The sequence below is a fragment of the Lynx canadensis genome, chromosome E2 (assembly GCF_007474595.2).
Source record: "Lynx canadensis isolate LIC74 chromosome E2, mLynCan4.pri.v2, whole genome shotgun sequence".
Classification (NCBI taxonomy): Eukaryota; Metazoa; Chordata; class Mammalia; order Carnivora; family Felidae; genus Lynx; species Lynx canadensis.
Window position 1 is genome coordinate 11376378 of NC_044317.1, and position 21117 is coordinate 11397494.

The 21117-nt window shown below is 37.4% G+C and overlaps 1 protein-coding gene across 1 annotated transcript in view; it reads right to left on the reverse strand.

Annotated features, from left to right (window-relative positions):
• Positions 1-8295, reverse strand: part of CNTNAP4 (contactin associated protein family member 4) — a 254154-nt gene extending 245859 nt beyond the window's left edge. Inside the window, exon 1 of the mRNA XM_030299576.1 lies at positions 8103-8295. Within this exon, the coding sequence (XP_030155436.1) occupies positions 8103-8187 (85 nt within the window). The 5' untranslated portion in view covers positions 8188-8295. The remainder of the gene's footprint in view (positions 1-8102) is intronic.
• Positions 8296-21117: the final 12822 nt, after the last annotated feature.

Consider the following 21117-nt stretch of genomic DNA (forward strand, 5'->3'; position numbering starts at 1 on the left):
CAATGTTTTCCATTTCTCCACCAATATGAACCATTCCCCAATTCCCACCAAGAGTATCTTCCAAGATAAGCATGTGAGCACACATGCGTGCACACTCACATGCATGTGCGCGCGCACACACACACACACGCACTATCAATTTCATCTCAGCAACTCATTTCCCTTACAGGCCATTTTCAATTTAGCTCCTTCTTTCTGTTTGGCTATCTGCTGATCAATATATTTTAAAAGACAAACACATAACAATATCTTTGAAAACTAAAGATGTCCTGAAGATCTAAGTACACACACACACACACACACACACACACACACACACACACACCTTAGGGCACAATTATTAGCCCAGAGAGAAATTTCACTTTCTCAAATTTTCCCAAAAATCTCTCTCTTGAGTCTGACAGAGCAAAGGTCATGTTGACAGGAAACTGTGGTGCTCTCAGGTGTGAGTCCTTCAGTTGAGACATCTATTCAATATCATCCAGGTATCTACCAACTTTAAGGTTTGCAACCAATTCCAAAAAGAGTTTATCAGTGCCCTTATTTAAAGGGCATTTAAAAAAATCTCCATATATAGGTTATAACTGCAGAGGAAATCAAGTAATAAAATTAAAAGTTACAGTTTGCTTTGAAACTATACGATAAATGCAATTTAGGAAGGCAGGTGAATTTATATATTTGCATGCTGTTTCTAAACTAATACCAACCTATGACCTCAGTTGTAAGTACCATAATTGCCAGTGGGGAAAAAATGGTCACAGAAACAAATATGCCTTTTATGATTTAGAAGCACATAATCTCTTATTCTAGAGCACTGCCAAGTAATGAGAAGTACTTAATAAAAAAAGTAATTAGAGCTATAGCCAACTGATACGTATCATACCATTTTTTTCCTTTGTGATTTAAAAACCTTAGAGGTAAATTTCATCACTGCTCTATTAAATACTTATGGCATTAAAAACTTTTATAGTTACTAATTTTAAACTACTTAAAATGTCAAATGTTTTCAAGCTTCACTCACTTTCCCAATTATTACAATGGAATGACTCATTAACTGTAATATAAACAGACCCAATTTTACCTCCTGTTATGCTATGTCTCTGATTTTATTACCAGCGTACCACTTTTCCATGAACCATGACAAAAATCCATGGGGAGGGGAAAAAAACAAAACCAAAGCAAACACATACACTTCCTCTTCATATACCAATTTTCCTCAAGAGAACTGAAGGAATAATGAGAAGTTGAAATGCACTTTACATGTACATTCTTTACATTTCCATAACACTGTAGTTTCAGGTACCATGTACGTGAATACTTCAGCAAAAGACATTTGGACAAAAACTTTACCCTCCAGAAATCAATTAGGAAGCAAAAATATCTTTACTTGTGCAGGAGCATATCAGATTTGGTCTGTACCAAATGGACTCTGGAGCAGTCAGCATTGGGGAAGGTTGAAATTCACAGTTTAAAAAACAAGGAAAGCTGGTTGGAGAAGTCAAATAAAAAAATACATATATGCATACACACATACATGTGTACCTAATTGAGGCACACAGGTGGATAGCTAGCCTTAGAGCCCATGGGAAAAATGTAAATGTTGCAACCTCAGACATCAGTTTCCCCCTAAAAAAGCAGTCAAGAAGATAATCCAATGGTCAATGATACTTCTGTTATTTAGAAATGCAATTTACTGTCATTTAGAGTTATGGTTAAACTATTATTTCTCAAGAAATTTTTAAGTCTGTTTTTAAGAAAAAACCCTCAAAGCCTTCAAATTACAACATACATCTCCAGACTAAATTATTTCATTTAAGTATATCTAGTTAAGTGAGGCTTTTCAATGAGTTCATTCTTTTAGAAGGACTTTCAGTGATAATCATAGGGTCTCCTAAAGCTCCCTAATTTTTGTCCTCACTTAGTTCAGGGCATTTATTTCTCTTTCTTAGATCTTTTCTTTTAAGTGACCTTAGCATTTTATCCTACAATTCAAGACCTGTTTTTAAAGCTTGGTTTGTTAAAGAGTATTTCTAAAAGTCCATAATTGAAAGCGCCCTTCAAACAATTATCCACATATTCTCTGAGAATTCACTCCACCATCACCACCACCACCAACACAGCTCATTTCACCTCATGAATGCAGCGAATTCTTGAAACATCTCCTATTCTATGCAAATATTCTGCCAGAGGTCTCCTCTTCCGTATCATACTCGTTGTCTTGAAAAACAGCACTAATTCTAGATAAACACTAAATAAGTAATGGAGGCCAAAATTTCTGAATCAATAAAAATTTTTAAAAAATAAGCTAGGCAAGAATTGAAATACCAGCCCACTGAAAAAAATTAGATCAAAGCCTGCATTAGTTAATATTTCACCAGAGATATTCACTACCAACCTAATTATACATATCTGGGATGTATATAACAATGTTGGATAAGCTTTCATAACTCCTCCTACTGTTTTCAGGGGCTGGGTCGGTCTGTGAACTTTTAATCACCAAGGAGGAAAGGTGGAGATTTTAAAAGGAGAATGGAGGACTTAGGTAAACTGACTAGCTGGCAACCCAAAGGTCGTGGAATTCATTAGCTGATAATATTAAGGCCCTAATATTGATTTATCTGAGGTAAAAGTAACTCAAATTCTAAATACGGGATCAAATGGAGAAAAATGGATAATTATGGAGCAAGACTGATACTCTACTATGAAAAAATTCACAGCCATGTAATGATAGTGTCACTGTCCCTCATCATCAGTTCACAGCAGTCATGCGCTCCACCGAAGTTCTTGCTGACACCCACAGTAAGTCACATTGGAGGGAGCTCTGTGAGACTGTCCTTGGTGTCTTTGATTTGGAAACTGGTCTTTGGGTGGTAAGACAGGACTCTTCATTAAAGCTGAGCCATTAACAACAAAATTACGAAAAATAAAGTATTTTAACATATGGCTACTTACTTTGGAAAAAAATGTCACAATGGAATTAGAGTGAAAAGAATTTGTAAAATGTTAGGCTCCATCAAATTTTTAACTGAAAAAAAAACATTAAACAGGGTAATGTAAATAAAATGAGGCCAATGAGCAGTTCTTGGAAACTAAAAGTAAATACAACTCCAAATGGACAAGACATTTACATAAAAATTAATTATGTTGGCATGAGTAGGTGAAAGGCACCTGCTTAATTATTATGAATTCTCAGTGGGGAGTGCTTAAATGAAAATCTATTTTTTAATTTATTCTAGCAAGTTTGCCAATTTCAAAATTTGTAGGAAGTTGCTACTGTAAAAGTCATAGGGACAAGAACACTCTTCCAGTAACATCATCTCCCTCATACAATCAGTGATTCCAAGTGCAAGTTTCTGATTAGTATGGAATGGGATAATTTACACTCATGAAAGTATAAAATAACAACAGAATGTTCATTTAAAATATCTAAGATGCTGAAGCTCTACAAAGAGTTGCAAGTAATTCGTACCTGTATGTTATTCAGAAATAACAGATTTCTGAATGAGAAAGTCTTGAAGAAGAAACACACGAGGAAGATACTAATCTGCAGGTCTCCTCTTTAATAGTTCCTGGTAATACTAGAATTACTTTCAGTACCATGATTCCACAAGTACATATTTCTGTGCTAAATAATTAAGACTGAATTTTATCATAGAACTATAATGTATATACGACCCATGTCTCACCATTATTTTGTATGTTACTTAAATTAAGTGTCAATGAACTTTATCTATAAAAGGCCAGATAGTAAAGAGTATCATGTAGGTCTTTATAGAAAGAGAGGGACATCAATTTTAAGAACATTTTATTGATAAAATGCAAAATGTAACAATAATTGAGTACAAATTTTTGCCATACGGGTCTAGTAATGAGAGGAATGGATGACTGAAATTGGAATTTCATGTAACTTTTTTGGACCACAAAGAACTCTGCTTTTAATTTTTTCCAAACATTTAAAAATATAAAAACCACCCTTAGCTCACAGGCTCTACGAAACAAGGTAGCGGGCCGGGCCGTATTTGGCCACTGGGCCATATCTCACCAACCTCTGAGCTAAATATTATTACGTTATCTGACAATTGATATTATGCAATTCTATTAATTTGTTTTCACTGAAGAGGTAAATTAATTCCATCTTGATACCGAGATTGGGTCCCCTAAAGGAACTGTTTGTATCTGATACAAATTCTGCAATTAAGTTCAGGAGACAATGATGTTTATCACTTAGAGTAAGCACTATGTTTCATGTGGAAGTCCTATTTTTGATCCCATGTTAGCTGTGAGCTGCGTTATCCCCGGAGGTGGAGGCTGCCCTTATTAGAAATTACTGGGGATGCCTACAATCAGAAGTAGGGAGAATGTACCAAGCTGGTGAAAACAAACTAGTATCATTGCTAGAAAAGGAAGCCAAAGCGCATGCTAACTTCTATGTCCAAAGCTCAGCAATTTATGCATTGTGTCATGTAATTATATTTTATTAGTACTTCACTGTTAAGGTCTAGTTATTTTTTTGCCATGGAAAGAAATTCTTGGGAGAAGGAGGAAAAAGAAGGAAGCTTTGAGAAAGAATCACAAGGTGGAGTTTGAACAATTTGGGAATCTGTCCAGTTGCATTCACACAGCATCCCAAAGCCCACAAAAGTGATCATCTGCTCAAGGAATTACCTTCACCTATTGCTGATTTCAACATATCCTTCCCAGGCTTCCCTTAGGGTAGGTATCAGATAAGCCTTTTTTTTTCAATTAGATAAAAGAAAGAACTTAACTTCTAATTAAGTCATTCATAAGCTACTTGGTGAGCATTAAATATTTTCAAAGTAAGGCTGGGGAGGAGGTCAGAAAGCCTTCATCACATGATCTGCAAGAGTAAAAATAACAACAGGACTCTTACTTGCCTTAGTATATACACCCATTCCTTCTTTTGCGGTGAGTCAGCCTCTCCCCCCAGAACATCTTAGGGTTCAGCAAGAAACTATGAGTCCATAAGAACAATTATAAAAATAGAGGTCTTCCTTCTCAGTGCATGTCTCTTAGTAGCAAGTGAAGAAACCAACAGCCTGTGCAACGTATGAAAGAGCAAGCCCTTCCACCAGGATCCATCTCTAAACTTTCAAGAAAGGAACACCTCAATACAGTCACAAATCTGTCTTGACCAGAACAGAGAGGAAAGACCTGGGGCTGATTCAGTGCTTTTGAAGTGTCAAGTAGGGCGCTAGTAGGCAAAGAATGTGGTCCATTCAACCTATTTCATCTTTAGGCAAGTGAGAGGAGTAAGCGGAGCCACCAAATATGTGTGAACACATGGGGCCGGTGGTTTTTTACAGATTTATACACATATATACACGTGCACATACACATAGACATACATACATGTATATTTGTGTGTGTCTGCACAGAACCCTTCTGATGTAAAGTCACCCTGTTGATTAACTAGACCATCTAACATTCAAATTAAAGGGCATCTAATCCCTGAGCTGTGCCTGGTTTACAGAGTGCTGTCCCATGAAAACTTACACATTGGCAGCCCAGGATAGTTTTGGGCTGACTCAGTGAATAACAGATTTGCTCCTGGTGAATCAGCTGTAAATAAAGGGAGAAGGTCTTTGTATTCACCTGGGAGACCGACCTTTAATTTTCTTTATTTATATTCAGTTCTCCCTGACTTTAATATTGGTATCCGAGATTGATTCATGTTTTAACACAAAGTCTTGTCCAGAGAATTACTGGAATTATTTTAACACTTTCAAAATGTTTATGCTGGTTGATGGTCACTTGTCCATACACTGAACCCCAACCTTGCTGGGAAACATATACACTTGTTCTTCTAAACAAGACAAAAGATACGAAGCTCCTATGTAGTGAGTAGACCTTGCTTCCTTACAAAAAAAAAAAAAAACCCAAAAACAAAAACAAAACCCCAAAAAACCCAAAAACAAACACACAAAAAAACCTAACTATTAAAGAATAAAATAAAAATTAGGCAAAGAATTTTTCTCTTATATATATTGCTGCAAATCATACCACCTAGGTGACATTAACAAGAAATTACTAGATGCAATGTTAATTATATGAGGGCACTTACTGCATTTTTGACACTTTAAGGACTGTCAGCTCAATATATATGGTAAGCAAGAACTCCAACTTTAATATTTAAAGAATTCCTAATAATTTAAAATTCTATAGGTTCTTTAAGTTTTTCAAATACTTAGAAGAGCATTAAACCACTTCGTGAACAAACGAAAGCTGAGAAAATACAGAACCGGAGTTGGAATTTTAAGTGTCAGCCGGAGGCTCAGCCAAAGCTAAGCACCCCTGAATTTCCTGCTCTCCTCAAGTCTCAGCAGCTCCTCTGAGATGTATTCAGGAAACACACTAAAAGATGCATTACAAAAAGAAAGCTATTTCATGTCGATGTGCCTTTTACTGGATTTCAAGAAAACAAACATAAACAACCATCAATAAAACAAGTATCAATCGCACTCACACATTATAAACCCAAAAGCAGGCAGTGTCTTGGAAAGACAGGACTGTGTCTAGGCCAGACTTCCAGCTCTGCTTTTCTGAAGGGAAGGATGCTTCAAGTGATGTGCTTCACATTGTAAGAGTGACCTCTAGTGCCTTCCTTTTTTGTTGAACTTCTGTAGTTGGACGATGAATTACTTCTGCCTTCTCTGCAAAACTTTGTGTGCAGGGGTCTGCGTGTCTGTCGTGTTACCGTTTGTCTACTACAACGCTTGTCAAATGCTACCATGACAGCATTCGAAGACTGTGACTAGGTGAAAACATGCAAATTTCCTGGTCTCATGGAATTCTTATACAACCAAATTAAAACTGAATCTGAAACACAGGACAGCCATCTGAGGGATGTTCTCCTCTTGCAGAGTGATAGATAGATACACCATACCATTAAATGAGCTAATACTGCATGGAAACCTGACATCACAGTAGCCACACAGTGTAAAGGGACATTTGGCCTGTGCCAGGTGGGCCATTTATTATGTTTTCCCCACATCAAAGTACTTCAGTGTCCTCAAGGGATGTGCCATAGCAAATGCCTGATTACTGGCTTGTTCGTATCCCCAAAACGTAACCCTGGTTATACAGCAGCAGCATAAATTCCTGAACAGGCCTCATAGCCCTTTCTGGAAAAGCAACTGAGCTTTTCTTTTTAAATCAGAGAAAGAGGTAAAAAGTTGAATTTGCAGAGCTTACTTATCATTCATGGAGGATATAGAAATTCTCCCATTTAGAGATTTAGGCCAAACATAACTTTTAAAACTTTTTCTATCTCCAATAAAAAGTGGATGAAGGGACTTCGGCCAGATTATTTCAGATGATACTTAAACAAGAAATAAAGTCTTAATAAATCTTCCCTGAATCAAATAACTTAGAATATTCAATCACAAATGTATAAAGTTAAAAATAATACTTTTAAGAATTAATACTTCTGACAAAGCACCTGAATGTTTTTCCTTTAAGCAAACTGTAGGAATCAAGCCCCCTCTTTCAAGAGTACTCAAATCTCATTCTATACGGAGTGAGGGCACAATTCTTAATACTGAGGTTCACCTCCACCAATTTTGCTCCTGAATTCTGCAGTGCATTTCAGTTATCAGCCTGGCATCATTTTAAAGATGCAGTCTGCCAATGCAAACTTCAGAAACCTAAGCTAATGCAGCATAATGTGAAGTCTGCCAGTTGTTTTCCTGTTAGACATAATTCCAATAAAATTCAGTAATCCTTAAAAAGGAAGAAATGAAGACATTCACAGGCGATTCCCTGGTTAAGATGCTAATTTAACGTTTTACTAGAACTTGAGCTTTATTCAATGAATATTCAAAGATGAGAGGATAAGAGTCTGCTCCTGGACAAAAAAAAAAAAAAATGACACTTTGCATATTTTGACCAGACCAGGAAGAAAGACATGTGTAAAGCAAGTCACATTCGCAGGATTTTTAAGTGAGGCTTCATTTATAGCAATATGCTTTGCAGCAATTCCAGTTGCAAAAAATAATCATAAAAACAACAGAATTAAAGTTTCGCAGACAGCCCCCCCACCACCACCACCACTGCAAGTTTTAAATCATTTGCTGTATACTTACAGGAATTCCCAGCTATAACCCTGTTCCAATTTTGAGTAGATAACAGAAGTAGCGTCTTGAGGACAGCTCCGGCGACAGACCCCATGTTCACATTTACTGGGCTCCCCCAAAAGATCGTGAGTGGCTCTCCGCGCCGTCTGGGTCTTCAACACCTCTGGGTCTCTCAGTGGCTCTCCCTCCTTTCTCTCTCTCACTCTCTTTCTCTCTCTCTGTCTCATACACACACACACACACACACAGACACACACGCTCCCCACACAGGCACATACACGCTCCCCCCACACAGCCCTGGCTCCTCACTGAAAAGCACCCAGCATCTTTCCGAACAAGCATCCACACCGACCAGGCCACGCCCACTCCTCGCCGCGGCGGTCCCGACCGTGGCCGCGGTCCCTCCTCCAAATTCACAGCGGCGCTCAGAACCCACCGCGCGCCGAGCCGCTGATGGAAGCTGCACCTGCAGACGAGGCCTGCTGCTCCGAGGCCTCCTCGGGGCTCCCTCCCCGCCCCGCTCTTCTCCAACAGTCCTTAACCCTTTCTCCCCTCTGGAAGTGTGGGTGGGGGAAGGGGCGAGACGGCGAAGCCTCCCGATTTTCTGGAGGTCTTGCCTTTAGCGGAGCCAGTCAACACACCGAGCACATTCGTAAATATCCGGGAGGGCATCCAGGTAAAACTGCATTATGTTTCAAAACAAAAGCATAAAAGAAGACAGAAATAACTAAGCAGTATTGGTAAATTGTAGCTAAAACCGTGCTCGGGGAAAATACTTGCTGCTGTTTTTCTCTGTTTATATAAAACTATCCTCCTCAGCTATGGTGCCAGGATTTTATTATGGAAATTCCTCACAAGGAAACAGACATTCCTGTTTGGCAGATATTTAGAATCATCTGGTAATAGTCTGCGAGAAATTAACATTTCTTATTTTAGTGCATCAGGAGGACAAATCCACAAACTGAGCGCTTTGGATGGATTTATTTTGATGAACGCATCGTGCTGTGAACAGACAGCTGCATCCTACAAATTCTTTAATAACAATTCCCCAAAGGCCTGAAGTGAAAAATGCTGGGATACTAAAGAAGGGAACCCCCCCCTACACACACGCACATGCACACACACACGCACATGCACGCGCACACACACACACACACACACACACACCCCAAGCCTAAACAATGTAAAGATGTAATTCAAATGCTCTAAAGGACGAAGGAATAAACTTGAATTCAGAAGACCATCAGCCACAGAAAAATTACTCTTCTAATGGCTGATCCATGAATACTGCCATTTCTTGAGTAGAATATTAAAATATTTAAATAGTGGAGTTAATATCACACAATGATAAGTACATCACACGGTGTCAGAGAGGATAAATAATCTCTTTAAAAGAAATGTGAAGATATTTAACTGATAATGTGCTCGATTTTATAAGAATAGGAATCCAAGAGTTGCCAAGCATCTCTGGGTGATTACACATTAGAAAAAATAAGCCTATAGCAGCAGCACCCTTGCTATGGAATGAGTGAAAGAAGGCGAAAAATGACCGAAGCATCCTCCTGTCTAGCTGTAAGAGCTAAACAAACAAGTTTAGCTCTTGCCTACAAACAAAGCAGAACAGATATTTTTACTTTTCCTAATTTACAGATGAAAAAACAAGAACAGAGAATTTAAATAATTTGAACAGGTCGTAGAGTTACTTAAGTAAAGCACTGAACACTGCACTTTGTTTTTCTGACTCCAATTTTAATGCTCTCAGCCTGGGACTTATTGCTTCTCACATCACAGCACACCTCCTCCTTGACCAGTCAGTGGTGGCTAAAACCCGAAGCCTTAGGAAAAAACAGCAGGGAAAAGAAAGGTCATTGCTTGAGTGTTTACTTGTATTCCTAGGCCTACATCCCTGATTTTGTTATTTTCCAATATAATATATTAAGCAAAAGCAGATATAAATTGACAATTTCTGTTAGGTAATTACTGAAGGGGATTAAATTTTATTGAACACATACTATATGCCATTTGTTACCTAATTAAATAATTATAGCAATCATTGAGGGAAATATCATTATGTCTAGATAACAAAGAGACTAAACCTCAGGGAAATTGCAAGTAGTATGTCCACAGTTGTCACAGTGCATAGGAGAGAAGGCTGGGGGTGGCATTCTGCTCTGCAAAGCTCTAAAATCATTACTTTCAGTGACCCCACACTGAGGAACAGGTTCTTGGGCTCTCCAGAAGAGAGACGGTGTCTTCCTATTAAAACTTTATATTTAGTTGTTCCCATAAACCAAATTAGAGAATACATTTTAAAAGGATCAGTACACATAAATGAAAAACACTTGAGCCCTTTATGCCAATAATTTCTTTCAGACAAAGTATAAATTATCATAGCAGCCATTATGATGGATTTTTCCGTATCAGTGGGCTATGGCTATAGAATGAGGTGGAGGCTGGCACTGGAGAGAAGCTCAGAGCATTTCAAGCCTCCGCAACACCTGTCCCCGTATGATGACCACACAGGGGAGACATGGCCTGGATAATGTGAAGCAAGTAGAAGGTAGACTTTGCAAAGAGAGGGGCCTAGACATGAATTCAGCTTTCATTATGGTTCTAATTAAGTAACTCCATTACTTTGGTCTTTGATTTTTTTTTTTTAAACAATACAAGGGAATAATGACTAAACAGCCATTGTGATAGAATTTGTGACAACCTCCTACTAAGTACCTAGCACTAACTGAGTCATCATTTACATACCGGCCTTACATATCTGCATTCTGACCATACAGAGGAGTGGTTTGGGCAGGCAATGCTGGAGTCTGGCAGCCCAGGTTCAATGTCGGCCCCAGCTATACCACCCACCAGCACATGCTCTTGGGCAAGCTATGTATCACCTCTGCTTCTGTTTCCTCATCTGCGCACCAAGGATAAGTAAAGTATCAACCTCATGGCCAAGACAACGCCATAAAGTTAAAGCCCCTAGGAGTTACACAACCATCATTGTTCTTGTCCTCACTTGGCACAGATGAGAAATTCAATGAGCACAGGAATTCGACTTCCCAAAGGGACATGACCCATTAGTAGCAGGCAAGGGTTGGTCACCAACACCCACTCACCTGTGTTTCTTTTCTACATCCCCACCACATGGTGCTTAGTGTCAGGGGAGAAAAAGAAAAAAGAGTCTGAATGGGGAAAATCAGGAAAGCAGAGAGCCCTAATTTTGCACGTTACTGTACTGCTGATTCAGATGCCACGAATCACTTCTCCCCGTGGATGCATTTGTGGTTCTATTTTTCACCGATTAAGATAAACACAACTGCTGGTGCTTAGGGTTTGCCATATGCATATTATGGGCCAGGCCCTGCCTGAGAAAGCATTATAAATCAAATCAAAGTGTTAGAATTTGTAAAATAAAGCTTTCAATTTCCTGTTGGTACAACTTGCCAGAGAACTGTATGTCCCACCACAGTGTACCAGGAGGCTCCTAGACTGTCAATTAGATTGGAAAAAGACCTTCAGGCCATAGTGGAACAAAGTCACATCAAAAGACCAGAAAGAGATCAAGATGCTCTCCTTTGTTTACTTTATTCAAGTAACAACTGTTTTACCTGGGGCCTGAATCTCCTAACTGGTCTCTGGAATTTCAAGGTGGGCTTCTTATTCTTTAATTTTGCTGATGTCACTATTCAAAATAGATTTTTTTTTAACTAAAATATACTTCAGGGACAATACTGTGGTTTATAACAAATATATATATTTGGTCATCCAAATGACCAAAATAGATTTCTTATTATATTTGGTTTTCTTCTGCTGTTCCTGGCTCACAGCTCCCCAAACCCTTGGAATTTCCTCTGATAAAGGGTGATAAAGGTGTCTTTGTTATGTTAATAAGGTGACCTTTGGAAAACCCTTAGGTAACTTGAGGGCTGGGACTGGTTGCCTCAGCCTTGGAACTTTCAGTCCCTCCTTGCCTCCCCATTTCTGAGCTGGACAGGGAGGCTAGAGACGGAGTTCTATTGCCAGCAGCCAATGATGCAATTAATCATACCCATGTAATTGGGTTCAGAGAGCTTCCAGGTTGGTGAACATGTTGAGATTCAAGGACAATGGTATGACTGGAGAGGGCATGGAAGCTTCTCACCCTTTCCCCCATACCTTACTCTATGACCTCTTAAGTCTGGTGTTCTGGAGTAATATCTTTTTATAATAAACCCACAATCTAATAAGTAAAATATTTCTCTGAGTTATGGGGCGCCTGGGTGGCTCAGTCGGTTAAGTGTCCGACTTTGGCTCAGGTCATGATCTCACAGTTCATGAGTTCGAGCCCTATGTCGGGCTCTGTGCTGACAGCTCAGAGCCTGGAGCCTGCTTCAGATTCTGTGTCTCTCTCTACCCTTACTTTGCTCACGCTTTCTTTCTCTCTCTCAAAAATAAACAAACATTAAAAAAATTTTTAAAAAATTTATCTGAGTTGTGTGAACCACTCTAGCAAAATAATCAAACCCAAGGAGGGGGGAGGGGGTTGCGGGGACCTCTGATTTACATATAGCCGGTTGGTCAGAAGTACAGGAAAAGTAGGGGAGGGAGGGCAGTCTTGTAACTGAGCCCTTAACCTGATAATCTGATGTGATCTCCAGGTTGATGGTGTCAGAACTGAGTTGCATTTTTGGACACCCTGCTGGTGTCCTGAGAATTGCCTGCTGGTGTGGGGAACTGAGGAATCACCACCCCCCACTCACTGAAATTCATCTCAGATCAGCTATTTATGAGACAATAAAATTTTTGCCAAAAGGCCCTTCCCAAAAATATTTATATTGAATATAAACAATGTTTTCTATGCTATAACCAGTAAATATACAAAAATATTCACCGTTGTCATTGTTGGGACTGAACCTTTATTGAGTTAATATTTTATTAATGGTATTTACTTTTATTTTGTATTGCATTTTCAGTAAAGGGATTTAACATTCTGAAACATAAACACACTTTTCCTAAGCGACTTTTTATTGCCCTAAGTGCTACTGTTTTATTTTCTCTTTTAATCAGTATGTTATAAATCGTGTAAGTGATGACTTTGATAATAAGACACATACTGAGTTTTGCAACTTTGCAAACAGGGAAAGCTCTAGCAGAGCACTCTTTCTATTAACATCTCACCTGACACAACCCTTCCATAATAAAGGTTTAATTGGCAAATACAGATAAAAATTATAGGCAACACTGGCTGTTCTCTTCAGAAAAAATAGTAATAAGGAAAAACATGCACATTTTTTATGTGGTACTGCAACTTCCCTATTTTTTTTCCTTAATATTATTAAAGAAAATGTGTAACTCTTGCCTACCTGAATTATATAATGACATACATTATTTATATATTACATATCGTGTGTGTATAAATATGTATAATATGCATACATTTATTATCATAGCATCTATTACATGCACATATATATTATAGTTTGCATGATTCAACAATATTTGATTACATATAATTTAGTTTTTAATAGAAAGTATTTAAGATTTTTAGATAGTCTGATTAAAATATTATGTATTATACAGTGAGTGTTGGTTCTTTCATGACTTGAAATGTTCCCTTTTTAAAATAAATATTTTAAGATATTTTAAATAGTTAATAGTTATGAAATATTTTAATAAATTTTAATATAAAAATAGTTTTAGACTTACAGGAAAATTACAAAGATAGTACAGAAAGTACCCATTTGCCCTCCATACCCAGTTTCCCCTATTTTTAGCATCTTACATTAGTTTGGTTCATTCATTATAATTAATGAACCAATATTGGCATATTATTGTTAACTAAAAACCCCTATCTTATTAAGATATTTTTCATTTTTACCTAATGTTCTTTCTTTGTTCTTGGGTCCCTTCCAGAATACCACACTATATTTAATATCTATGCCTCCTTAGGATCGTTTTGGCTGTAACAGGTACTCAGACTTACCTTATTATTTTTTTAACAGTTTTGAAAATATTGGTTAGCTATTTTTTATAACGGCCCTCTAATGGGTTTGTCTGTTGTTTTTTTCATGATTAAACTAGAAATGAAGTTTCTGAGGGGAGGACTACAGAGGTAAAGTGCCATTCTGATCAGATCATACAAGAGTATGTACCATTAACGTGACTTATCATTGATGATGTTGACCTTGATCACTCGGAGGAGAAAGTGTCAGATTTCTGTCAGATTACTCTTTTTTTTCATCCTTTTCTTCTTTCCTCTTTGGAAGGAAGGCATTATGTGCAACACACACTTAGGGGTGGGGAATTATACTCCACCGACTTGAGAGCAGAATATCTCTATAAACCGTTTGGAATTGTTCTTCATGAAAGATTCATCTATTCTCCCAATTTATTTATTTAATCAATCATATGGTTTATGGATACTTATGTTATATATTGGTCTCTAATCTAATACTACTCTACTTTGTTGCTCAAATTGTTCCATCTTTGGATGAAAAAGCTTCTATAAGTAGCCTTTTTGATTGGATCATGTGGGATTTTTTTTAACATACGTCTATCATTTGTGTGTGTGTGCGTGTGTGTGTGAGTGCACACATTTCAGCACTTCCTTAGTTTCTGGCATCATTTTCTCTAAGGACTCTCTAAGCTCATTTTCTGTATTTCTTGCCACTGTCCTAGAATCAGCTATTTCTTTAGAAGAGCATTGGTTCCTTTTACTAAAGGTTATTAGAAACCAAGCTCTGGGTCCTGAGTGTGCTTGTTGCTACTGGTATCCTTACTTCTAGGTCCTCTCTGCTGAAAGAGCAAGAAAATAAATGTATATACTAACCTGCATATATCCAGATATCTATAAATATCTCCGTGTCATTATTTATTTGTATCTATATTAAGCTAAATATGATTTCACAGTGATGTCTCCAATTTCAGTCTATTATCATGTGGATTATTCCAGCATCCTTCTCTTTCCTATCTGTAAACTACCATTCCAACAATGAGAAATTTGACTCCCATCCATCCTCATTTACTTAACTGTTCAATTTCAATTGGCTTTGGAGTATTAGCACAATATTTAACCTCTACTCCCATGTAAAACACCTTTATCAACTAAACTATAGTGATTAGGTACTATTCCTTTAGTCTTGCAGACTCTACTCACTTCCAAACTTACTTAGTTCAGAATCTTTTTTACTCCTCCCCTTAAATGGGGTTTTTCATACATTTCTAATACAGATAATCGTTTTGTCACATTTTGCATTTCATCCAGGTAATCCTACACTCTTTACATATTTTTTTTAATGTGCACACAGTAAGGTTCTCTTCTGACAAATGCATAGGGTCATGCGTCCATAATCATAAATAAGACAATACAAAATGGTTTCTTGCCCTTAACAAAGGTCTCCTATGCTTCATCTACCTAACCCTCTCCTACTCTTCCTCCAATTCCATAAGTACCAATAGTTTTGCCTTCCCAAGAATGCCATATAACTGGAATCATACATTACATAGCCTTTTCAGTCTGGCTTCTTTCACTTAGCAGTACACATTTAAGATTCAACCCATGATTTTCATGGCTTATTAGCTCCTTTCTTTCTATTGCTGAGTAAGGTTCCATTGTATGCATATGCCACTTTTGTTAATCCTTTTACTGTTGAAGCACTTCTTGGTTGCTTCCAGTTTGAGGCAATTATTAATAAAGCTACTATCAACATTAACATGCAGTATCTTGTGTGGACAAAAGTTTTCAGCTCATTCGGATACATTTCTAAGAGTGTGATTGCTGGATCCTATGGTAAGATGATACTTAACCTTTGAGCAAATTGCCAGTCATTCAAAGTGACTGTGCCATTTTGCATTCCTACTAGTGAGAATGAGAATTCCTGTTGCTCCACCTCCTTGCCAGCAATTTTATTATGTTTTCTGGATTTTAGGCATTCTAATAAGAGTGTAGTTGTATTGTATTGTTGTGCTTATTTGCAATTCTCTAATGACAAAAGATCTTGAACATCTTTACGTATGCTTACTTGCCATCTGTATATCTTCTTTGGGGAGACACCTGTTCAGGTCTTTTGCCATTTTCTAATTGGATTTTTTTCTTAGTGTTGAGTGTAAGAGCTTTGTATATTTTAAATATAATTCATTAATCAAATACATGTTTTACAAATATCTTCTCCCCATCTGTGGATCTTTCATGGATCTTGTTTTTGATATGGTATCTATAGGCTTTTCACCAAACTCAAGATCTACATTTTCTCCAAAATTTTCCCCTAGTTTTATATTTTTGCTTCTGACATGTAGATTTATAATCCCTATTGAGCCCATTTCTGTGGAAGTTGAAATGTTTGAAGACTACCTTGTTTCCACTGAATTGCCTTTGCTCCTTTTCAAAGTTAGTTGAATATATTTGTGTGGGCCTATTTCTGTGCTCTTTTATTCCATTACTCTGTGTATTCTTCCACCAATAGCATGCTGTCTCAATTACCATGGCTTTAACGTAAAGTTAAAGTTGGACAGTGTCAGTTTCTGACTTTGTTCTTATTTAGTATTGTGTTGGCTTTTCTAGGTCTTTTGTCTTTCTGTATAAACTTTAGAATCAGTTTGCCAATATCGCCAAGAGAGCCTCTCTGGAATTTATTTGGGATGTGTTACATCTGTAAAGCAACTTCGATAAACATGACCCCTGAATATTGAGTCTTCCAGTCCATGAATATGAGCACCATGGATCTACATTTTATCATCTTCATCAACTTGGACAACTTTGGTCATTATTTCTTCTAATTTGTTTGCCCCTCTTTCTTCAGGGACTCCAATTACATGTATATTGGGCCAGTAGGAATAGTCTTGCATCTCACAGATGCTCTTTTCATTTTCAATTTTTCTCTGTGTATTTTATTTTGAATACCTTACATTTCTACATCTCTAGGTTCACTAGTCTCTTGTTCAGCCATATTTAACATGCTGTTTTATTTTGAGTATTTTTTATGTTAGGCACTAAAACTTTTTGCTCAAGAACTTCAATCTTCATCCTTTGTATTTCTTCCATGACACTACTTGACCTTTTGAACATATGGAATACAATTATATTAAGTATTTTAATGTCCTTAGCTGCTCATTCTAACATTTGTTAATTATAATAATATTAGATTATTATTGACCACTTTCCTCATTACGGGTTGTGTTCTATGCTTCTTCACATACCTGTTAATCATTGATTGGATGCCAGATATTGTGTGAAATTAATTTTACTTTTTTAGTTACTGGATATTTTTGTATTCCTATAAAATTTCTTATTTATTCTGGGATGCAGCTAAGTTACTTAGAAATAACTTGATCCATACAGGTCTTGCTTTCATGATTTTTAGGTGAATCTGGAGTAGTCCTTAGCCTAGCACTGATTATTCTCCACTACTGAGGCAAGACTTTCCTGAGTGGTCTATCCAGTGCCCTGTGAACTGTAAGTTTTCTTTGTCTTGCTGGTAGGCATAGACATTTTCCCACACTCCATGAAAATGCCAAAACTTCTTCCCTCCAATATTTTTGAATGTTTATTCTTGGTCTCTGATAATTTCTTCATACATATGTGCTAATTGACATTCTTCTGAATACTCCAAAAGAATCCTCCACAGATGTCCGAGGCTCCCCCTGTGCAACATTTTTCGCCTTGGTACTCTCCCCTGTGCATTCTAACTGCTTTGGTCTCAAACCCCAGCTCTACCTGCTCGACTCAGAGAATCCACCAGACGCTGTCTGGGCCTCTCCACTCTGTAACCATTGCCTGGAAATATTCTACAGGCAACAAGCTGAGGCCACTGTAGAGTTCACTTTGTTTGTCTCTCAGCTTTCGGAGATCACTGTCCTGTGTCTCCTGGTATCTAGTGTCTTAAGACCAATTATTTTATGTATTTTGTCCCTTTACTTTGGTTGTTTCAATTAAGAAGATAAACCTGATGCCTATTCCTCCACAATGGGTGGCGGGATAAATGATGGTATTACATAATTCTGTTACCCCTAAGACAAGCATGCTATTTTATGAAGAATTCTTTCTAAATGGTGTCCCTGACCAAAAGTCAGTTCACTATCCATGAGGAATTGAGAGATCAGAGAAGGAGAAACAGTGTTTTTTAAAAAAAGCTCTTTTGTAAACAGTTTGCTTGAACGTGTCTTTAAGTACTGTGTGGATGATCTCACGTCTAATTGAATAAGTCATTATGCCAATATTCACTAACACGCAGCTTTCCTATTTGATAATTCATGATTTAGATGTCTTCTTTGATATAGAAAGCTTAGGATGACCCTTAACCAGGGTTAACTGTACACATGATAACAATAGGCACACAAAACTAGGGTGAGACTTCAGGAGCTAGAAAATAAATCCTTGATTCCATCAAACTGTTTTAAATATAGTCAGCATACAACAAAATACTCAATTTCTTAAACACATAGAACATTTTGCTTAAAATTCAAGTACTCTAAAAAAAAGTATTGGTTTTGATCACCCTCATCTGAACTTCAGCACTTTTCGTAGAAACTGACCATGATTTAGGAACGGTCAAAGATCACCAGACTCCAGTGGGTTGGACAAAAAAGTAAAACAGAATAAAGGATAGAGAGCAATGGGGAATGGGGAGGATGAAGAAAAGGATAAGCAGTTGTCCAAGATCTGCCTCCTGTACAGTTTTGTCTTGGTGAAACCTTGTGACTACAGCATTCGGTTTTACTTCTCTGAAGGAAAAAAAGCTTATCCCCGTAGGAATGCATAACGCTAGAAAATGTCATGCTTAGATTTGTGATATCTTTATAGTGAACTGATTTAAGCATAAGGGAACACAGTTGCTGCAGAAAACAAAGAATTTGGTAGATAAGGACTTTGAAAATTTTCTTATATCTACTAGCATTTATGTTTCAGAACTCTAGACTGCCTCATGGAACGTTTCCATTTCTCAGAATAATGAAGTGGAAACAATTTTGGCCTCAGGCAGGTCCAGGAAAATCAAATCCACCCACTACCTAGATCTTCAGATCCACAACACACAGCAAGCTTCATGCCTGGCAGCTGATGTGCCTTAAAGTGCCTTTAGGGAGCAATTCTCCAACTTGCAGGTAGAAAACTACTGTAATGGAAGACGGAGGGTACCTGGGGTTAATCTCCTACAAGTAAAACTGGTCCTTACTTTTGCAAACATGGTAATGGTGCCATCTTTACAGTGATGAGAAAAAGGAAGAGCACTGTTGCAAGATTCACACGCAATCTTAAAGAGACTAGCTCCCGTTCTTTGTGTTGCCTGAACAGGATGAGAAGGTCAGCCCTAGGAGGTGGAGGGATGTGTGAAGTCATTTCAGTTTGACCTGCTAACCAACACGGTAGCTACTAGCCATATTAACATTAGGATCAGTTGCTCACTCACGGTAGCCACATGTTGGACAATGCAGAGAGAGAACATTTCCGTCCGAGCAGAAAGCCATACTGGACAGTGCTGCTCTCGATGTCTGCAAAGGCTGGGTAACATTTTTACAATATGTCAATATTTCAGTAGCTAATTTTCCCATTAAAAGCATTTAAAGGCAATTTTCCTTCCAATCCTATTGAAACTACGTGCATTAAAATTTCAGATTGTAAAGTCTCAAAAGAGGAAAAAAGTCGCTACGCTCTTTATGGATAAAAAGTGAATTCAACTGCCTGAAATAACCACCTTGGATATTCATAGACAATATTTTGGTGGTGTGTGTTGAATACTCCTACGAAGGTGATAAACAAAAGTGACAGACTGCATGCGGCATAATTAAAGTATACAATGGTCTTCTTATATGGATTAGTGTGCATACTCTGATTCACATTTTAAAATAGAGTAGCTTGGATGTGAGGAAATAAAAGAAGAAAACAGGAACACTAGAAAATAGAATAAAATTGATGATAGCTAAAATATAGAGAGCACTGTGACCCAGCTGAATGAAACAGGAAGAAACCCAAGATCAGGAGTTCCCAATTTCTACTTCTTTCATCTACATGAGTAAGTCCCCAAATCTCTCTCACCTTTGATATTTATACCTTCCTTCCAGGTGAGGTGTGAATATTATATAAGGATAATTAATACAGTGTGTCAATTACACTTTAATGAAAAAGAATGATTAATACAAAGTTCCTAGTTTCTTTAACACAATGAGAAGGTAATAAATGTGTCCTGTCATTATTAATATAAAAATAAACCCATGAACTCTTAAGTTGTATATATTAAATATATACAGCTTTATGTGTGTCAATTATACCTCAATAAAGTTTTTAAAAACATAAATTATGGGGCGCCTGGTGGCTCAGTTGGTTAAGTGTCTAACTCTTGATTTGGGCTCAGATCATGATCTCATGGAGATAAGATCAAGACCCACATTAGGCTTTGTGTTGGGTGTGCAGCCCGCTTGGGGTTCTCTCTTTCTCTCTCAAAAAATAACAAAATAAAATAAAATAAATCCAGGAAATTGATTTTAAAAACTTTCCCAAAAATCTACTGCAAATTTTATTTGATGTCACTGTTTAGCCCAAACCAAAGGTTTAATATACTCACCCTTAGATTTTAAAATACATATCATAGATACATTATCTGTCAAAAGGTAGACATATCAGTTTTGAGGTAGAATATCAGTTTTGACCCCTCTGAGTTCCCATAGTTGTATGTTATACATTGAGATGTTACCCCATGTCCATTTTTGCATAAAAAATTTGTAATATTTAAGTCCATTACATTCATGTTCTCTTTATGGCAAAAAAATATCCACAAAATGATGTGAGCCTTTTTAAGTTACTAAGTCCCTGTGAAATTCTTTTACAGACAGTTCCTAACTTAAGTTATTTTGACTTCTGATTTCTCAACTTCAAATAGTGGAAAAGCAATACTCATTCAGTAGAAACTGTACTGCAGATTTGGAATTTGGATCTGTTCCCAGGTTTGTGCTATGCAATCAGATTCTCATGATGCTGGACAGTGGCAGCAAGCCATGGCTTCCAGTCAATGAGCAATGTGATCATGGGGGTCAAAACTGGATAGACTGACCACTG